Source organism: Photinus pyralis, unplaced genomic scaffold, assembly GCF_008802855.1.
Source record: "Photinus pyralis isolate 1611_PpyrPB1 unplaced genomic scaffold, Ppyr1.3 Ppyr1.4_LG7, whole genome shotgun sequence".
NCBI classification, from domain to species: Eukaryota; Metazoa; Arthropoda; class Insecta; order Coleoptera; family Lampyridae; genus Photinus; species Photinus pyralis.
The window spans coordinates 10,633,259-10,654,408 of NW_022170738.1; the positions used below are offsets into that span (position 1 = coordinate 10,633,259).

At 35.6% G+C, this 21,150-nt stretch overlaps 2 protein-coding genes across 10 annotated transcripts; one reads left to right on the forward strand and one right to left on the reverse strand.

Annotated features, from left to right (window-relative positions):
• Positions 1 to 96: 96 nt before the first annotated feature.
• LOC116175985 (multidrug resistance-associated protein 1) lies at positions 97 to 17,694 on the reverse strand. 9 transcript variants are annotated; one of them, XM_031494384.1, is made up of 15 exons: positions 17,514 to 17,694; positions 16,769 to 16,875; positions 16,410 to 16,715; positions 15,025 to 15,285; positions 14,781 to 14,974; positions 14,019 to 14,207; positions 13,337 to 13,970; positions 11,815 to 11,961; positions 10,581 to 11,424; positions 9,285 to 9,749; positions 6,895 to 7,118; positions 2,002 to 2,415; positions 1,381 to 1,688; positions 738 to 952; positions 97 to 691 (listed from the first exon to the last, which is right to left on the reverse strand). In XM_031494384.1, exons 2-15 carry the CDS (start codon positions 16,811 to 16,813, stop codon positions 333 to 335), a joined length of 4,605 nt encoding a protein of 1,534 aa, XP_031350244.1. In that variant the 5' UTR covers positions 16,814 to 16,875; positions 17,514 to 17,694; the 3' UTR covers positions 97 to 332. The 9 variants fall into 9 exon arrangements, with proteins under 9 accessions (XP_031350244.1, XP_031350245.1, XP_031350246.1 ...); XM_031494385.1 differs by lacking the exon at positions 17,514 to 17,694 and adding an exon at positions 17,372 to 17,442; XM_031494386.1 differs by lacking the exon at positions 17,514 to 17,694 and adding an exon at positions 17,092 to 17,334.
• LOC116175988 (PIH1 domain-containing protein 1-like) lies at positions 16,935 to 20,528 on the forward strand. Its single transcript, XM_031494394.1, has 4 exons — positions 16,935 to 17,072; positions 17,265 to 17,340; positions 19,372 to 20,096; positions 20,148 to 20,528. The coding sequence occupies exons 1-4, from the start codon at positions 17,007 to 17,009 to the stop codon at positions 20,175 to 20,177; spliced, it is 897 nt and encodes a 298-aa protein (XP_031350254.1). The 5' UTR covers positions 16,935 to 17,006; the 3' UTR covers positions 20,178 to 20,528.
• The last annotated feature ends 622 nt before the right edge of the window (positions 20,529 to 21,150 follow it).

Below are 21,150 nucleotides of genomic sequence, written 5' to 3' on the forward strand. Positions count from 1 at the left end.
TGCAGCCAAACTAGTAAATGTTAGTTCAATGATAATGAAATACGATGAGAAAAATCTTGGATATCATTAGCTTCTTGAAGGAAATGAATATACACATTAAAAAAAACAACTGTATTTTTAATTTTGATACAGTATAAAAGTGAACAGAAGTGGTACATAAAAAACTAATTGTTCATGTAAAAACTCTTAAGTACAAACTGTGTTTAATACAATTTATGGCAAAGGAATACGTTATGTATGAACTAAAATCTTACTGTGCTAAACTTAATATTTACGTTTAAGGAAACATCACATTCTCATCAGTGAATTTATACCTAATAAAGCGTAGGTTTTTAAACTAAACCTGCATCCTTTGCCATTCCGTAGAAAATAGAATGTTTGTTCTGTAAAAGATTACTGGGAGAGTCGAATTCTACAATATCACCTTTGTCTAAAACAATTACTCTATCCGAATCCATAATTGTGTTTAATCTATGCGCTATTGTAAGAACTGTACAATCACGAAATTCATTTCTAATTGTCCTTTGGATTAAGTCGTCCGTTTCGAGATCAACGGCGGCGGTCGCCTCGTCAAGAACCAGTACTTTGGTTTTGCGCAGCAACGCCCTACTCAGACAAATCAGTTGCCTCTGGCCTACGGAAAGGTTTTCTCCGCCCTCGGTTACCTCATGATTTAAGCCAGATGGCAACCCTAAAAAACTAAGTCAGTTTTTAGGCGTAAAAATGTAATGCAAAACCTTTAACAAACTCCTTGAGATGCGCGTGTTCGAGCGATCGCCAAACATCCTGGTCCTGATGGTTGTTAAATGGATCCAAGTTCATTCGCAGACTACCAGAGAACAACACGGCATCTTGAGGTATAATCGTGAGGCGAGATCTTAACGCGTGAAGCCCAATTTTGGAGATGTTGACGTCATCAATTATAATTTCACCTTGCGCAGCTTCAATTATTCTAAAAAAAAAAAGATTAAGACTTTACTTCACTTTTTAATCAAATGATTTTGAATACATGGTCATAGCTTGATTGGAAATTTAATTACTTTGATTTCTCAACAAATAAACTGTAGTCTCTTCTGAACCCCTCAATACATTCAAATTAAATATTTTAATGTTCTTTGAAGTCAAGACAAACTATCTTTAGGGTTCTTCCTCCTCAATCACCGAAAATCGAGAAGTAGGTATATATCAATAATATCTAAATGATTACAGTCTATGGAGAATCTGTAATAACCGATAATCTGCACGGAAAAATGAAAAACAAAAACTATTTTTTATATTAATGAAGTCCAATTTAATGTAGAATTTTTTACACCAAATGAGCTATTGAGACTGCATTTACATTTGTAATAAACCTGGACTGCTTAGCCTTGAAATACTTACCTAAATAAAGAAAGTGTGAGACTTGATTTGCCGGCTCCAGTACGGCCGACAATTCCCACTTTCTCCCCTCCTTTAACAGTAAAGTTAATTCCCTTCAGAACCAAGTCCAAGCCGGGCCTGTAACGCACCGCAAAGTTTTTAAAACTAACCATACCCACACTGGGCCACGATTCAGCAGGTTTGGCATTCGGAATGTCCCAGGGAGCTTCTTGAGGCGTTTCTCCATACTCCTTGATACGTTCCACTGCCACAATATTTGTTTCCACATCCGAAGTCATACGCACCAGCCAGTTTAGCGTTTGAGTAATCTACAATGGATCAAAAGGTCAAATTAACTTTAGGTACAAAACAGGCCAAAGTAAAAGTTTTCTTATAGAAACTTCTCCCGTTATTAAATCAATTTGTTCTTATCACATAATGAAAAGAGGATTATAATAGCAACAAAGCAGTTATTGATCAAAGCATCCACTGAATTTGAGATATGTCCCTTGTGGTTAAATTCTGTTTGATCAAAGTATGTTTCTACAACACAAATGTCTCCAAGAAAGCTTATATTACGACCCTCTGTTCAGCATCACCTTCCTATAATTGTGATACAAGTGGTAAACACAAATATCATACCTGAAGAGCATAAGTGACCGATAAGCCAACCAGGCCGGAGTTCTGATCCTTGCTCAAAACGGAGAAGAGGGCGGCAAATAGTATTATCAAATTCCCAACCATCTCCAATCGAACAGCCAACCACCGATTCGCTATTATACTCGGGAAATAACAAACTTGATTAAAGTCGACTCTCGCCTCAGATTCATTAACAAATCTCTGCACTTGTCCATACGCCCTAATTGCAGAGGCACCAGTTACAGTTTCTCCAAAATGTGAGTAAATTGGCGAACGAGAGACGGACTCCAGTCGTTTTAATTGACGAGATGTGGCGACGTAAAATCTTTGTACTAAGTAATAAACAATTCCAATCGGCAGTATTACGGCAATGAATATGGGTGTAGTATAACTGATAACGAAAAGAGTTGCTAGCACCTACAAATTATATTAGTTAAGATATAAGCTTCGAGCAATGTCAAGATCTGTACCGTTTCAGCATAAATCTTGGCAAGCCGACAAGAACATAACTTTTGAAAGCAGTCATATTTAAACATTAAGCATCACTATGAAAATTAGAAAACGAACACAAACAAATAGTGTCGTAACTAATGGAACACAATTACTAAATATGCCTAAAGTGATACAACAAAGCAATCTGATTGAAAACAACATAATTTAGTAAAGGAGGAGTACCTCAAAAAAACAATAAGTTCCATCCGAAAAGTACATTGGAAGATTTGTATCCATAACGTCAACATCTTTACTAAATCTAGCTATAATGCGACCCGAAGGTGTAACATCAAAAAAGGCTAGGGGAGCGCGCAAGATGCCTTGCAACATCACATTATGCAATAGACGTGCAGCATACCAGCAACCTAAGGTAGGACATAGCTCCGCAAATACGGCTGTAATTGCTGAAATTTTCGTTATAAAATGTATTATCTATAAAAAAAAGCCCAAGCAAAAATACACCTTTACCCTGCCAATACCAATGCTAGCAATTCTGTTTTTAACAGTTAGTGTTGAATAGGTCATCCATAATTAATACAAAAGATTAACCTCATTTCAGAATTTTACTAATTCCCCAAAGTTCTGAATTTTTTTTAAAAATGAAAATTGGCGAGGTTAAAGTCACACAGTTGCCCATTTTGCCAAAAGTGAACTTTTTCTTACAGTTCTGGAAAGATCAAAGGTTCTTCCATAATAAATTATCTACTTAATTACCAATTACTAAATTTTCCACAGCTTAAGATCTCTTACCGACTTTGGAATACCTAGGTTGGGAGGCAATATCAAGTAAAGCGTAGTAAAGAACCTAAAATTACTTATAATGCCTGGAACATGCACTGAAGTAGTCGAGATGGCATTGGATACCTTTAAGACAACTTTAAAACACTTATAGAACTCTTCAAAAGCTTTCAAGCGCCTTAAACGCCGCTCAGTGGCTGTTTATTAGGTTCTTTCTATAACTTTAATATAGTATAGAGCTTCCTAGTTTCTTTTCAGTGATAGAAAAGCTCTGGACAGGGTGTTAGAAACTTCGAAAAGAGTATAAGAGAGCCGGTAAAACAGTTACAACTACATGGTTCTGGAAAATCGCAAAAAGAGCGGTACATATTTCTTTGGAAAGGTGCTAGAATGCTTTAAAAAATGCACACAAGGTTCTGAAAAACTTCCATTTGCTCTGGAAAGCCTGAGCTCTGAGATGTACTTATGTATATGACTCCGACAAGAGTTTAAGACACTTCCGTAGCCTAGAAAAAATCTGATAGGACCTAAAAACACTCTAGAAAGCTTAAAATTGCATTTAAGTCTTTAAGCGTCTTGTACGAAATGATCTTAAAGACTCAAAATTAAGTGCCAAGGAGTTATAAGGATATAAATAAATAAATAATTAATTTTGACATTTTTAGAGCCATTGGAGAGTGTTTTTGTAATGCTGTTTCAAGGAACTAATTTAATAACTGACCAAAAACCTTAAAATTATTGATCACTCCAGAACTCTAAAAGGAAAAATTCACACTTTTGGCACAATGGGGAGATTGTAAAATTGATTTTGAATGACTTAATTGTCAGAACCTTTTGTGGAGGGGGGAAGGCGTCGAGAATGAAAATTGCTAAACCTAGCCAGAAGATTATTAATGTTATTCATATATTTTATTTTCGTTAACAATTTAATTTGTATGGCAATGGGACTTACACTGTATTCAAAGTAGCGCTAGAAAATTAGAAATGTCAGATGAGGTTTCTAACTTTATATGCTAGAATGTTTATTCAATAAAGCCAGAGTTGACATTTATGGTGATTTGTTTAGATTAACCGCACAAGCAAATACGTTAGCTATAAATAGTAAAGCCAAAGAATTATTGTAATTAGAGTGTATACTTGTACAGTCAAATGACTCCAATATTTGACTACTCAAATAATTGGAATTATTTAAATATTTTTCATTATTTGCAATAATAAATCCCCTAATAAATCCTAACGTGCGAATAAAAGTTCAAATAGTGTGATTATCGGAAGAGTGTGAGTAATTTATTAGTTACAAATAATTCGAATAGGCGAATTGAAATTTCAAATACTCCAATAACCTGGTTATTCAGTTCCAGCATTTCTAAGCGATAAGCAAGGTTACCAGTTTTGCAATTGTGTTCCGAACACATGATCACTATAAACTTAATTAATGTTCCATGCCAAAAGCTTTTGTTCAAAAAGTACGAAGAAACAATCCATGCGAGAGACATGCTCACACATGAGTAGACACATCCAACATACCGAAAGCGAATTTGACAGAACAATTCGTATGGCGAACGGAAGTTGCCGATCAAGCGAATGAATGTCGTTCGAAAAACGAGCTAACATTCTACCTATCGGGGTTACATGGAAAAAAACTATGGGCAGATGGAGCACATTAGACAGCAAGTGTTTGTGAAGGATTTTGGATGCACCCTTTGTCACTTTCGCAAACATAAACAGCCAACCAAACATGCTTGTAACTAGAAAAGAAAGAAATTTATATTTTTCCTCTCATTGGTTAACACGAAGCTGTGACTATACTTTCGCAACAGTACAATTAAAAAGTTAAAACATTTTGATTCTAAAAATTACGACACATTTCTGTTTCAAAAAAACATCTTTTGGAAATTGATGAGAGATGCTGATTGTTTCAACTAAGAAGGCGGGTTTTGTGCATGCACTATTTTTAAAATTAATCAGTTTTAGTCAACAGACTATTTGTTACTAAATAAGAGGCTATATACTACTTTCAAACATAGTAAGAAAATGAATTCTTTATCATCACTCACTAATTAATTAATTTAAGTTTTGTATTTTAATAAAATTAGAAGTATAAGTTTGATATAAATACTTTAATTTCGTGATTAATTAACTAATGATTTAATAATTGAGGAAATAATTTTAAATTCTCCATACGCATCGCATCTAAGTTACAGTTGTTTGACGTCGAACGATTTTCATATTTAATTCTGTTTCAACTAACCGGCGCAAGAAAAAGCGTCTATGGGGTAATGGTTTTTTTAGAGAATGTAATGCTGCATGTGCATGACATACTATTTGTTTATCATTTTCCGGAACCAGAGTACATAATCGAAGAAAAAGAAATTGATATGAGGGAGAATTGTTCTTAAACTTATATTCGAATTTTCCGCTATACTGCAGCCAAAACGTTGAGTGTATTGTCGTTTTCCTGATGGTTTTGACGGTAATTCCAAGGCATATCTGATTTGTTGTAAAATGAATCTTTTTATTTTGTCGATTTCTACGATTTTGAAAAACGGAAAATTATGAGTAATAGTATGAACAGTAGCAGTATTTTTTTCTCTGAAAAAAACGTATTTAGACTTTTGCTCTGAAATAATTAGGGGAGCTGATAATTGACTATAAAGAAATTACCATTGAAATTCCTATGCTGCGTCGCGCTAGGTACCACACCCTGTATAAATACATTTTTCTACAACTGTCAAAAATTTTTTTTTTAATTTTTCGTCAACAGTGAAAAAATAACTATTCTATCTGATATAAGGAAACAAATTATAGAATGGGTAAGATAATCAATGGGAAATTCGTATATTAAACTATTATAGATCCATATACCTAAGTGAAACAAACTCTTCGGTTCATCACAGAAATTCGAAAAGTATACAATTAAATTCAAAATAATGTAATAATTTCTGCAAAGTTAGATAAACCATTTGTGTTCTTTTTGACAAGTGCCAAACACAAAGGATCTACCCAAACAATTATTTAACGCTTATTACTTATAAGAATGGTTACCGGCGTACATGAGCATAACGTTATATAGTGGGCTTCAAAAGGCATAAAATATTAGAAAAAGATCTGGGTGCAATTCTTACTCGAGTACAACGAGAAAATATTTACGAAATAGTTGAAAGTAATGTAGCCTCTTATACAGTTACTAGTTACAAGTGGACACTGTCCCAAAATAAAAAAAAACTACATGTAGTATTTTCGAAAATTGTAAAATCCGGAAACATTCAATTTAAATATAACTGCTGTAAATAAGATTATAAACAAATACACCTACCAAACCAGAACTCTCAATAAATTCGTAGACGTTAAAGGCGAGTTCGTCATCGATACTCTCAATGTCTTTAGAAAAACGACTAATAATTCTACCAATAGGCACACACTCAAAAAACTGAATCGGATTTCTCAAAATATTTTCCAGCAAATGTCTGTGAACGTGATCAGCGGCTTTCACAGCAGATAATCACAATATCAATTCAGAGGAACACACACTTAGCGCTAAAAATTCAACTTTTTACTTAAGTCCAATGGAAAAAACAAAAGAATGGACATGCTTTAAGAATACCTTTTACTGACAAATATCACTTTTAAATATAACTGCTTGCTAATAATAATTATAGGAATTACCGAACATAACATATTAACAAATCCACGAAATGTCATCGGTAAAACTATATCCACTGTTTCGATATCTTTTGAAAATCTATTTAAAATTCGACCGATGGGCGTTACATCAAAAAATGTACTTCCAGGAGCTCTCAATACATTCGAAAGCAACAAATTGTGCAACAACTGGGCTCCACGCAAACAACCAATGAATAACGCCAAGGTCGATAGTAAAAGTGAGAAAACTGAAAACCGAAACAGATTACGATTACTATAATAATACAGTGATGATAGGAATGTAAAGGCGGTTAATACATAAAAGCGGTGAAGCAGTTAGTAGCGGTGTCAGTGTGCCCCAAAAGTAACCGATAGAGATTTTACCGAAGTTCCCATTTGTAGGGAAGAGTAGAGAATTTGTGGCAAGACTAGATCCAATGTCGTAATATCGCTAGAAAATCTATTTAGCAAACGACCCAGTGGTGTCACATCAAAAACAGTGAGTGGCAGGCGCATTATGTTTACTAACAGTTCGTGGTGAATAATTCTTGATGCTCTAATAGTTCCTACAGCATTAGATAAAGTCGCAACACAAATAGCAACACCTATAAGTAAAAATGAATTAATTTTATTTTTGCGGATAGTTTATAATGGAGTGCATGAAAATGTTTAGTCGAACTTTTAAGTGGGGATCCATATGTAACTGAGTGAGGTGGTAGTTATTGAGTTTAAAATGTAGGTGGGAAAGATTAGACATGTCGTAATCTAGACTCTATTGTATTTGATCATCAAAATATGATAAAAGGGTGTATAAGAAACGTTAGTGGGTACAACTTCATACAACTTAGTCGATTAGTAACATACAAATTAACGTAACATGCTCTGTGAGTGCAATGAAAGTAGTGAAAGGAAAACACATCTGATACATGCTTTTCTTTATAGTGAAATTTGTTGATCAGTTTTTCCAAATGATTCTGTTAACCGCAAGAGCATGTAATATGTAAAAAGATGTAAAAACAATTTGACTCTGATGTCTTTACCACAGTCCTTGTATTCTCAACAGCCAATTCTTAAATCGAAGGCAAAGTTGCAACATTTGCACCAAACAAGCCCTTTTGTTTTTACAACTTTAATGTCGTTATCCAGTATATAACATTCATATCATATCAAAAAAATAAAATGTCACATATGTTCGATTTTCTTCAAAGTACGATTTTCTCGTCCCTCTGAGCAGTAAGCATAAGCATAACTATATGGAGGTGTACGTACGGTGATTATCAAATCAAGGTGTACCTTGAAATACTGTCAATTACTATTTTCCTCAATAATCTCAAAGTAGTAGTCCAAGATCCCAGACTTTACTTATTTTCTGATGAACAAAAGAGGTACAATAGAGTAGTATTAGTGTGTAGTGTACATACCCCCTAGGTTGGGTCGACGACCAATTCTCAGGTACTAGGTGTTATAAGATACGTACGCTTGAGTGTGAGCGAGATAGCTACCTATACATATAGCGTGTTTTTGATATTTGAAGTGTCTGCCAATAAATACTGCCGATAGTAGGTATCTTAATTCTTAACTCTTAATAACGTTTATTGTGTACAAAAAATATACACAAAAGGAGGAAATTCGGCAAAAACCGTTCTTCCATTTCCCCTTAAACTAAAAGTTTACATATTCTCGTTCCTAAATTGCGTAGGTATATAATGACTCTACAATTAGTATACATCTAAAATAAAAATCATACAAAAAATGAAACAACGCGAAATTATTGTAGTCCGCCACTTCCTTACAGAGAGATTGGCCAATTAAGTACCGTACCTACTATAGAAGCAGATAATGAATAGAGCGAGGCATTAGTGTAATGTAAGTTACAATTTTGAGTATTTGGGGAGTATTTTGAATATTTGTGTGTTAAGCTATCCCATTGTGGAGAGAGTTTTTATTTTTGCCATTGTTTGAATAACACAGAACTTGTTTTGGTACCTAAATTGATTTGTAGCCTCGTGCCTTCTCAATTTTATGCGGGGAGAATTAAGATAGAAATTGAGTGGCGCTCAAGTGCAACGAAGGACGAACTATCAATGTGATAGATCTCAAGCTTGTATTTTCTTGTTTAACCTTGAGTTAGTTGACCGTTTATGCGGCGGGTTTGAGGAAACGCACCGCCAACTGTTATAATCTTTGTTCGGGACCAAAATCCTATACTTACAATTTCTTAGGAATAATCGAAAACTGAAACCGCGCATGTGATAAGTTGGGTATATGTCATTTTCACTCAACACTCAACCTCGGACTGTTCAACTTTGCCTGTTGTGAAATTTCTCTTTTATGTAGGTTTTTACCTTTTTACATATTACTCGTCCTTTCCTTATGTAAGTTCGCAATATAGTTCTTACCAAACAAACACTTACCTTGACCTAATCCTAAAGCACCGTACACACCAAGATACATGTCCCGTTGATGTGTTGAAACATTTTTGCTATTTGACCATTCCGTCAACCACAAATTTGATCCCACAGTAAAGAATTGAAATAAAATATTAAGTACAATAGTAGAAACGGTCAAAAATATTCCGATCGACTTTAAGTAATGAGTGTACACCGCCCATTTTACGCTGCCCGTTTCCGCCTTTTCCGCTTCAATTAGTTTCTCGCCCACGACGGGTTTTTTCGCCGCGTCTAACGAACTTGTTCGACGCGTTAACCCTTTTTCCTCTCTGCTGTCAATAGACTTTTGGCGTTGTAGTGAACCGTTCGCCTTCTCTGAGCCAGTTTCAGAGAACGACTCCGATATACGTGAAATGTGCCTGCTTAATTGTCTCGAAAACTCGTCCGATACCACAGTTCCGCTCAATTGTTGTTTCAACTCATCCAATTCTGCAACAATCAACTGTTACTAAAAAGTAAACAAGATGTCTTCGCTTTTTTTTTTGTTATGAATCCAACCAATAGAGGACAGTATCAACCATGTCTACCAGGGACCCTCGGTACCACAGTCGAGTTTTCACTCCCCTGCGCCATAAGGGCCGGTAGTATTTAACTAGGTATGAACTACACCAATACTACCTACAGTCTACAGTGTAGTTCTTAGAACATTCACATATTTCAAACAAATTATAAATCAACGATGAACTGTTTTATAAATAATTTGGTGGTTAATAATCTACCACGTAATATCAAACACAGTCCATGTATTCATACTTTTACAAAATTATTATTAGGTTATACTAAAGAGCAATAGTTTAATAAAAAATGGTATTTTTAATATACTGTATTTTTCTTTGTTAAATTTAATATTTTTAATTATTGCGTTTTTATTTATTGTTGCCTATTCCTTTAAAGCAATTATGTTGTTATTTATGCATTATATTTTTGTATTATAATTTATTAATTATTAATATAAGCATGTTCAAATATGAATGATCTGTATATCAAGATTCTATTATTATTATTATTATTATTACAAGAATCCTGGAGTTGAATCCCAGGTAAGGCATGGGTGTGTTGAGTGGAGCGAGTAGTTATTAGCTAACATTCTGCTCACTACAAAATAAAGACGATTAGTATTTAAACACGTTAACAGATGGACAGCTCACAAACAAGAAGAACTGTAGTGGTTGGTTTCATAATTTTAAAAAAATGAACACACCAATTAATCAATAGCGGTGTATTGTAGACAGGCGATTTGCTGCTCAAACACATACTTACGCTCTTCATTCTCATCATTAACCACTTCGTTCAAATGTTGTATGATAAATTCAGCAAAAGCGCCCTTTTTATCGAGAAGTTCTTGATAAGTTCCCACTTCTGATACTTCCCCATCTTTAAGAACAATTATTTTATCGACCATAGGTAAGTAGGTAATGCCGTGTGTTACAAGTAATCTTGTGCTATTTTTTAAAAGACCATCGGGTCCGACAACTTGTTCAAAGATGTGTTTACCCACGTGACTATCAACGGCGCTTAAGGGATCGTCCAGAAGATAAATATCTGAATTTGAATAAACCGCTCTAGCTAAACTCACACGTTGCTTCTGACCCCCTGACAAATTGATTCCCTTTTCGCCAATTTCTGTTTGGTCGCCGGCCGGTAGCATCTCAAAGTCTGGTTTGAGAGCGCACGCTCCAATGACATTGTCATACACTTTTTTATCGACTGTTTTACCAAATAGAATATTTTGTTGTAAAGTCGCATTTTGAATCCAAGCCTGTTGGGAGACATACGCGACGGATCCAACGGTGTTTACCCTCCCAGATATTTTTTCCATCTCACCTAACAGTGCCGAGATCAGACTGCTTTTACCTGATCCGACACTCCCGACGACTGCAGTCAGACATCCTCTTTCAAGCTGTATATTGATATTCTTTAAAATTGGCTCTTCGCCCCAGCCAAATATCCCATTTTCTATTAATATTGGAACCTCTGGAATCACACAATTAACTTTAGTGTAACGAAAAAATTGCTTACTTTCTTTCGGATCGTGCGTAACATTATTTACATCAAGTTCTTCACAGTTCATAAACTTATTCAAACGTTTGATAGACACAAAAGTCTGAAATTTAGAAGCGATTATTATATGAAGTACAGAATAGGGATGGTACTTATGTTAGTCGCAAATGCCAATGATAATTAGTAACCATGGATCAGAGCTGGGCACTAACTAGTTATATAGCTACTTTTTTCAAAAAACAAAAAGTTACTGTGTACCGTACTAGAGTCGTGCAATCATTAATGTTACCAACAACTATAAATGTCACTTTTCAGAATGAATTGAATAGCAACTAAGTATTCCATTGATTTAAAGGTATAACTTGACTTATGGAAAGTTAGTTGCTGCTAGTAAAGCTTAAAGTAATAACTAATTGATCAAGTAACATAATTACTTCTTAATAAACAGATCTTGCCCAGCTCTTCAGAATGGATAAAGTAAAAAGGGGCTTACTTGCACCACATTGGAGATCATCATGGGTAACATGCTCAATGGAAATCGCAGCACATTAAAGAGAGACAATGAAACAAAGGCAGTCTTGGCATCAAGCACGTGAGAGTCATCAACCAGTACATAAGTGCCAAAAGACACCAGCGAAACCTAGTCATGCATAAGTAATTAAAATTAGTGCCAATTTATTTAAACAAAAAGTGTATTTATTAGTTACTCAACTAGTGATAAAGGAAGCGAGTATTTATGATTTACTGTAAAAATACCTCAACGGACCACACAAGTACCATTGGAAATGCACCCATCGCAAAGTGCATGGTCCCAAACAATGCGAGGGATACAAATGCTACTTGGGGTGTTAACTGATGTTCCTCGTCAACGAAGACATATGTTAGAAAGGTGAATAATGTAACCTGTACAGCACATAATTTTTTTAACTCACTGTTGGAGTAATTAATTGTAGCGAAATTGCACAGGGGAGAAATGAGAATTTTATATTGGTCTCGATATTTGTATTTGTATCAAAATTACCAAGATAGATACCATTTTGTTCTACTTATGTAACCCTTGTATGTTTACATCGTGAGCCATTGACTGATGGGCGACTCTATCTTAACCTAAACCAGGTGTGCTGAATGTGAATATTTGGACAAGCAAGGTGTGCAGCAAAAAATGTCTCCAGGGCTGAAGCGAGTTGCCCTTGTGGTACTTCAGTAGGCGGTGACTAATTTTCCGGAGACTCGTTTCCACACGTGGCCATCGCGGGAAAACTGGAAGTGGCTGAGATAGGACCCTACGCCCGCCACTGACCACTGATTATTTATGGATTGATGGCGTTGCAGTTCAGGTTCTCGTATGTTGACGGCGATAAAGCAGTTATAGGCATTGATAGATAATAAAAACCTTGTGATTGTGGTGCCCACTTTTCCTCCATTCTTTCTCGCAAGCGAGTAATACCACTAGTGCCGCAACTTCATCAGGAAAGGCTAAGCCAAACCAGACACAGTGTAGAGCGAGCGTCGAAAATTAAGGTGGGAATTGAGGTAAGTTACGTACGCGACCTCGATCGTACATGATATAGAGGGTGTACCATAACAACAGCACAGAATATAGATTACGCCGCTTACTTTGTTACATGTAAACTACAGCGATACGAAAAAATTGCCATATTGAATGCGCGCGCGTAGACGCTGCGCAAAATACATATTGAAACTTCGGAAAAACATTGTAATAAAGTGGTTTAATCATTCGTTGTTTTATTTGCTTGAAAATGCTCAAGTAATTACATCTTTAAAGGATATGAAAAACTCTTTTTTTTTAAGGACTCTTGAAAGCCACTAATAATCTGTGGCAATCATGAAAAACTTTTGGAAACTAATAAAAACTTAAATATTCTCAACGAGCAATATCAGCTTTCTGCACTCAAAGACTTAACAAGACTATTGGAGCGAGAACATAAATAGAACAAAATGATGATCTTGGTGAGCTCTTATCAAGAATAAATCGCACACTACAATGTACTTACCACAAATGGCGCACACGACCATATAAATGAAGTACCTGCATTCAAATAAGCGGCTTGTTTTAAAACCTTGATTTCCTTGTTACGGATTTTTAAAACCTGCGCTTCAAAACTGGGCTCCCACGCGTACAGCTTCAGCACCTTGATACCGCTGAGGACCTCGTTCATCAGCTTCACCCGTTCGTCCTTATTCTTCATCTGTCGTATTTGCAGTACCTTGCCACGATTCGCGATAAGACCGTTGATGGGTATCAAAATTATCATCACGGCCAAGCCAGCTAAGACTGACGCCCCGAGCACTTGCCACAGAAAGTAGAGTGCCAAGATGATTTGTAATGGTGCCGACCAAATCATGTTAATGTACGGTGTCAGTTCTATAAATTTCTGGGCATCGACGGACATTAGATTGACAATTTCCCCTACGGTACTTTCCTTTCTTGCGGCGTTCGACATTTTTAACGCCTTTCTGTAGATTGCCGATATAAGCGCCGTGCGAACTCGAATTCCAACCACAAACATGCGATGGAAATATTGAGCAAGAACGAGCGTTTGAACGCACGCCGTCAGGAACAAAAGGCCGACGTACAAGAAACCCCTCCACTGTGGCTCGCCTCCCTCCACAAAGGCGATGAGTAAACTAAACGCATAATATCAGAATATATCTCGTTTCTCTCAAAATACTTACTTGAGAATTTGCGGACTTACAAACGTTAATATGTCTTGAATAAGTTTCAAGATGGCGCCAAAGAGAAACGTGGGCCCGATCGTCTTAATCAATGCCGGTAACACAGAGGCCTGTTTAGCTTTCGACCTCCTAATAAATTCCACATGAACAGAATCAGTTTTATATTCTGCGTGAGGGTACGGAGGACGACTGTAAAAGTAGGAAAGTTGAGGAAAAGGAAGTTGTTTTTAAAGCATAAAGCCTTTAGGTAAGCGGTGATCATTCGGATAAGTATAGTGTTAGTGTATCAATTTGCTGCGTGGAAGCGCTATATACGTATAACGTGTTAGGATTAGATTAGTATACAACATGCAGTCTATTTATTTTGTCACACTCTTCGGTGATAGAGCTACTGCCATATAGGTACAGTATAAAGGTGGATTCACATGCATACGAAATCCGACGAGACTGTATTTCCGAAAGGTTTATGAATGGTCAACAATTTTCAATCGTGCTTGAGCGGGAAATTGTATCCAAAAAAAAATTCAACTTTGTAAAATATTGTTAACAAAATTTGTATTCGTGTGTATTACCATTTTCTTGACCCGATATTAAAATTACAATTTCGGATTCGGACATCGGAATTAGTATGCACGTGAATCCACCTTTAGTGGAAAAAGCGCTAAAGTTACGCGCCTTAGCGCGAAAACCTTTTTCCGTTTTTATGGTTAAAGGTGCCATAAAAAAACAAACAGTAAAACACAACGAGTTACATCAACTTACCTTGAAGATTGACTGAGACTTTTCTGCCAGTATTTATCGAAAATGGGAAAAACTTCTTTTGCCGTATCCTCATGCTTTAAATCCCATAAATCGGCAGTAGTCAGCGGATTACGAAAGCCTCTCCATGCCATCGAATCAAACCAGCGATAAAACATGCGAGAGAGGAAACTTGCGCTCTCCTCTGGACAAGGTTTCTATAAACTTAGGTGTTTAGTGCTATACAGTGGAGTACAATGCGGCTCACCTCTGATTTGGGATAATTCGTGACTTCCGGTTCCTTGTCGGCGAAACAATTTAATAGCACCATTATAACAACCAACGGAAAATATATTAAGTAGCTAACGTAAAAATACTGTGGGACAAGCGACTCTGACGATGTACCCAATATTTCAGTACGAAGTTGAGGTATTGCACATATTGCATTAAGAAACCAAAATATAAACTGGGTACCCGAAGTACGAAGGCCATTTTTACAATAGTATATTAAGATAAGTGCCGAAAGTGCCTGCAATGTGAACTTTTGAGTAAGTATACATCTGGGTGTACATTATATAATAAGAATACTGAGGGGTGATGAACTTGCATAAATCTCTGAACGTACTGTATGAACCCTACAGTGGTCGCTAGCGAAATCTCGCTCCGCACCATTGATTGTTTTGCAATTGTGCGACTATTTAGACCCCCATCGCTCTCTTGCTCTTGTTACCTTTTGACAATACTGACAAGAATCAGTGCTAAGAGTATAAAGAGGGTGTCTTAACAATATGAAAGTGTATTACATTTTATAACATTTTCAAACACTTAAGCCTCTAGAAGACTCTTAATAGTCTCTTGAATACTCTTGAAAACTGAAAGCCCTTGGAAACTGTTAGCGAGTCTTACACTTTTAAAGATCACTAAATGCACTTAAGGACCCTTCATACTTCAAAAGGGTTCTTAAACGTCCTTCAAAATTGGGATTTTATGTTTTCTTAGATTATTAAAACCTCTTAACAACTCTCAAAATGTAAAGCGTAAGGTCACTAAAAGGTCTACGAGACCATTCCAGACTCTGGAAGAGAAAACATCTTGTAATTCATAAAGGCCTAGGTATAGGTACAGGCTCTGAAGGAGTCTCAAGAATATTCCTCCTCATGACATCTGTTCAAAATATCTACAATTAAGTATTAAGAGCTTTACAATATTTTCAAAATCTCTTTATACATCTCGACGAGACTCGAAAAGGCTCTACAGGGCTGTGGAAACTATTAAACAAAAAAGGCATAAAGGATGTAAGATTGTCAAGAACGTCTTTTAAAATATCCGGTTTGAGCTAGTTAGCTAATCTATCAAGAATTTGGCACCTGGTCTTACATCCAATTGCCCAATCTTTCTACAGCAATCATTTTCTTTCTGACTGTCGCCCGTTGTTCTGCTTTGGGGTTCGGCACTATCCGATAGTTGTTAGTACTAGTAATATTTCCCTCTGTATTTAGTGTAATGGTGTATCCATGCACACATTTTTTAAGTGTCACACCCCTCGTATTCTGCTATGCTAATACATAATCAGAAAAATCTTTACAATTCAAAATATTGAAAATTATTGTGAAATCTTATGCAATCATATCACCCCCTTCAACGAATACTTACGTAAGTTAAAATCCTAATTATCGGACTGTAGACATCAACTTTGTGTATACTGTATTGTTCATCTTTTGCATAGTGCACTGCAACCCCAAAATCGACGACAGACACTATCACCAACACTAACGTTATGAGAAATTTCGTGATATTTAAAAAATTCCACGGTATTTTCCTGTTTTGGCTATTTAAAATGTAGTAAACTTCTAAACTTGAAAAGGTCCAGAGAAACACACAGGGTACCCACACTAATACTGTCTTTTCGAAGCACTTTGTAAAATCGGGATCGGCCGTATTCCATGTGAGTGTGGTATTCTTAAAGTAACAGAATAAATCATTTGGGTCCATATTGCGAAAAAAAAACTTACCCAAAAAGGGGAACCGCAAAAACGGTCCAACTCGGAATTCGCCATTTTACTAAAGTAGATGTGTGACTTGCGATTTTTTAGTAAACATTACAAAGATTAGTGTTCCGCTGGAAGTGAATTATCAATTTATCAAGAGAATTCGATACGAGTTTATATAATTAATGTGCGAAAGCCGATAAAAGCCGACGTAAACGTCGCCCCCTTTGTATTTATATCGCGCATAACCTTGATCTAAAAAATGGGTCCTAAACCTGTATTTTTGGATGTTGACTCGACGATTGTGGAGAAGAACTTGCGGATAACGGTAATTTAATTAAACTTACGTTTTGCGCAAAGAAAAGACAAAGAATTTGAAAGTTGAAACATTTGAGGTTAAGTCAATTAGACTGATGGTTAATCGGAATGAGGGGGGAGTGTCTCACGTCACGCACATTTAATACATTGAATTTTTTAAAAGCAAAAATCAACACTTATTACATGTTTTTAATTATTTTAGAATGACTCTGATGAAATTACTCAACTTTTGGAGCGCGAAGAGCAGTACCCATCGAAATTAATAAAACCGATTCCAGGTGAGTAGGTAGGTATATGGCATACACTCACCCAATTGCACAAGCAACACGATTACATGTACCTAGTTAACTACAAAAAGATGATTATTGTTTCTCTAACTGATTGCATAATATTGGGATTAGGCTATCGGGGATACAATTGAAGTAACGAGGAAAATTTAATATATACCTACCTACATATATTACCAACTAACATTTTTTTTAAATAAAAGTAAGTAATTGTTACATAACACACATTCTCACAAGGATTTGGGATTTTTGTACAAACAATGTGACTTTCAATTGCTTAACTTTCAATTGAATCAATAAGCTGTTTACTATCACAGCTGTAGTGGAAGTTTATAAATGTTTGGGCAGAATATTAACGATAAAAAATAGTAGGTTTACAGTAAGCTTAATCATTATGAATGATGTAACTGAAATAATTCACATGATGAGAGTTAACCTTGTGCTATTCGACCTCTTTTTTATATGTGCCAATAATTTTTCAATTGCATAATTGTTTAATCAATAACTATTCCGATACACCTAATGAACAAGATATACCTACCATAAAATATCCAATACCGATTCTCCAATGCTCCAAATTACATAGCAAATTTACTTGCTAAATAAACTGCGCTGCTGTTACCAAGGACATATACATCAAGGTTCAATTCTGGGACTTCATTTGTAATTGTCTCCGTAATTGTATTAGTAGTGTTAGAAAAATTGAAAGTACATACAATGCGTAGCTATAAAAAAAATAGGAACTTCATATTGTCTTTAATGTCATCTTATGTAATTTCCTCCTTCAATACAATAGATTTGCTGGCAGGTTAATTCTCACCATATCCGCCACTAGAGGTAGGGCAACCTACGGCCCGCCGATAAATTTTGTCCGACCCGCTAACATAATTCATAGTTAGGTACATGAAAAATTCGAATTAATTAATTAATATGATTATGTTACACGTGCAGCATCTAGTGGTAAAATGATTTTTACGAAAGCAGAAAAATAGGCCAAGACCAAAAAGAAATGGATAATTATTTTAAAACTATACCCCTCGTTGGATTCGTTAAGTTACCAGCTATAATTTATATTAAACTTTTTTTTAAAATTCTGATTCGTCTAAGACCAGTGTCTTATAAACGATATTTTAAAAAGTTACACCGTTTAAGCGAATGGCTAACGATTATGTGTGCGTTCTTGTCATATATGCAATGTAAAATGCGAGGAGAAAAATCCTTATATTTTCATTACCAATATTAGAGCTAACGACAAACAAAACGCACCCTTGTAAAGGTTTTTAAAAACAGAAACTTTTTGAAAAATTTCATTTTTTTCTTTTTTGGGCCGTTTGGACATCGGTATCAACAGACGAATTTAGGGGGTTAATTAGTAGGCCAACCTCTACAGAACATCATTAGATACTTTTTACCTTTAAAAGCTTTTTCGTACTTCAGAGACTAAAGTGACAACTTCACTCCATTATGACAAGTACTAAAGTGTCACTTTTTGTCCCGCCGGGATTAAATGTGGACAAAAATCCCGGAAGGATGAAATTACTAACAAGGCAATTTCAGTAGGTTGTTCCACATTTTGTATGCGGCACACTTCAAAAACGCATCATACTGCTGCTCATATAGTTTTTTTGGATTTCCGTGGTATCAATTTTTTACCTACTTTGGCTGCTTTTTATCAGTATCAAATACATCTTTGTCACCCACCACCAAAATTATGACACTAGCAATGACAGTTTCCAAATTATTTTTGTTACCATAGCATAGGGTTTGTCATACCAACGCAACATTCCTATGGTAACTTGTTAAGCAGCGATTTTTTTGAAAGAACGCGTTCTCTAACTTCATACATATTAAATGTTTCAGTTTCGGAAGTATGAAAAATATCGTATATACCTTGCGACTGAAGTAGTGGTCTTAATCCCTCAGGTAAATTAAACTTTACTTTACTTTACATTCGGGATTAAAAGTACTACTTCAGTCCCGCGGTATATAATATACTATTAATATTTTGTGCAATTTTCACAGGTTTCTGTGTAAAAACAAAAGAAATCGGAACCAACGAAAAGTTATTTGTAAACATTTGTCAGACCGACGCTCTACCTCCGCCTGATGACATAAGTGAAAGCCAACTCGCCGATATTTGCAACTCGGACGAGATCTGTAATTACAAAATTCCCTTAAGCATTGGCGAGGTGCGTAATGAATCCGATAAAAAAGGAATTGGCGCCAAAGCGGTCGACATCGCCATAAATACAAAGTTCATGTACAAAATCGAAAATAGTGTACTTTTTAAGAACTTTTTGCTCACAGTGGTTTTCGAGGGTCTACGAGATAAGTACAACTTGCACATGACGGACGAGCGAGTGATATTAAAGAACAAAAAAGCGTATGGAACATTACAGCTGCATCGAATTCAGCAACGAGAAATCCAGAATACTATCGCTTCTATCAAAGGGGAGGAGCAAATTTTGATTGATACAAACCGAAACGCCCAACCGTTTATACAGGTGCTGTCAAGTTCCGAAAAGTCTATCATTACCCCCAAGTATAGGCTGTTCAGGAGGAAGGGCGAAAATAACTTGTGCTACTGCGAAATTCAGTTGCGTGCTGCCCCAAAATCTAGAGATTTCATGTTGGAAGTTGGTGAAGATCGAGTTGTGTTCGAATCGAAGGCATCTGGGTATTTTTTAGATATCTACCTACCATTCTCCATCAATTTTGCAACATCCACATACAACACTTGTTCGAAGGTAAATAATTTGTTCAACAATTTTTAATGGACAATGTTTTTTATTTTTCAGATTTTAACAGTAAAAATGTCTACCTGCTAAGACTATGTTTAAATATTTCATCAATAAATGATCTACATTTTTAATCATTTATCTGTAGCAAACTACATTGAGATATCACCTGTACAAGTGTAAATAAGTTACACTTAGATTAGAAGTGAATATAAATCACAACCTTATTATTGGAGCGTTTGTTCCTAACAACAGAACTGGAGTGCTTCGTTATCGGATACATTTAAAAGTTGAAGTATTACGCATTATTAATAAATGATAAGAAAGGTTCTAAGTGTTGCATTTCGTAAATCTGTATAACTTCACTTAAATTGTTTTTAATTATGTAGATTAATAGTAGAATTGTTTTAATGAAATAAATAAATGTATGATGACTCAGAACTAAACACAATATTAATTTCATTCCCAAATATGAAGGATACTAAATCATTGCATTATTGTTGTTTGAAGGCGACTGGCGAAGTGTTAGTCCCGCTACTTCTCAGCCAGGATGCAATTCTGTGTTTGGGTATCATTGGAGAAGTGGTGGACAAGTTTTCAGCGTGTCATTTTTTTTATATTCTTAAAGCTTCTAAAGTAGGTACTTACTAAAGTTTCAAAAGTTTCTAAAAAGGTTTATGACCTGAAGATTCTAAAAATTATCAAATTTCTGAATGTTTATTTATTTATTATCCCTTTCTTGCTGTCGGCTCCCAACAGGGTTGCGCATAATGCTTTTTATAGGCGCCCCTGCAGAATGTCTTAAGTTGTTCTATACTACTCTGGTATTTACCTTACGAATTAGGAAAACCTAATTCGGAGTAGCGGGTAAAATGCTTGAAACTGATCTAAGGAAATTCCCATCTATCCATACATATGGTAATTTCTAACATAGTTCAGAATCGTAATGTTGTAGGGATTTGAAACTTCTTTTATTCTGACTTTATTTGAAGAGCTTTTTAAAAACACTTTCTCATTGCAATTTTTGCTCCCCTACAAGCTACCATGATTGTCTTTTAAGTCG

Bases quoted from the DNA above. Each gene is read 5' to 3' on its own strand.
- LOC116175988 (XM_031494394.1), top strand. From the start codon at position 17,007: ATGGGTCCTAAACCTGTATTTTTGGATGTTGACTCGACGATTGTGGAG. The intron at 17,073-17,264 runs GTAATTTAATTA...TAATTATTTTAG, and splicing joins AGAAGAACTTGCGGATAACG to AATGACTCTGATGAAATTAC. The intron at 17,341-19,371 runs GTGAGTAGGTAG...CAATTTTCACAG, and splicing joins ATTAATAAAACCGATTCCAG to GTTTCTGTGTAAAAACAAAA.
- LOC116175985 (XM_031494384.1), bottom strand. From the start codon at position 16,813: ATGGCGAATTCCGAGTTGGACCGTTTTTGCGGTTCCCCTTTTTGG. The intron at 16,716-16,768 runs GTAAGTTTTTTT...TGTTACTTTAAG, and splicing joins TTTGCGGTTCCCCTTTTTGG to AATACCACACTCACATGGAA. The intron at 9,750-10,580 runs GTAAGTATGTGT...TGATTGTTGCAG, and splicing joins TAATGATGAGAATGAAGAGC to AATTGGATGAGTTGAAACAA.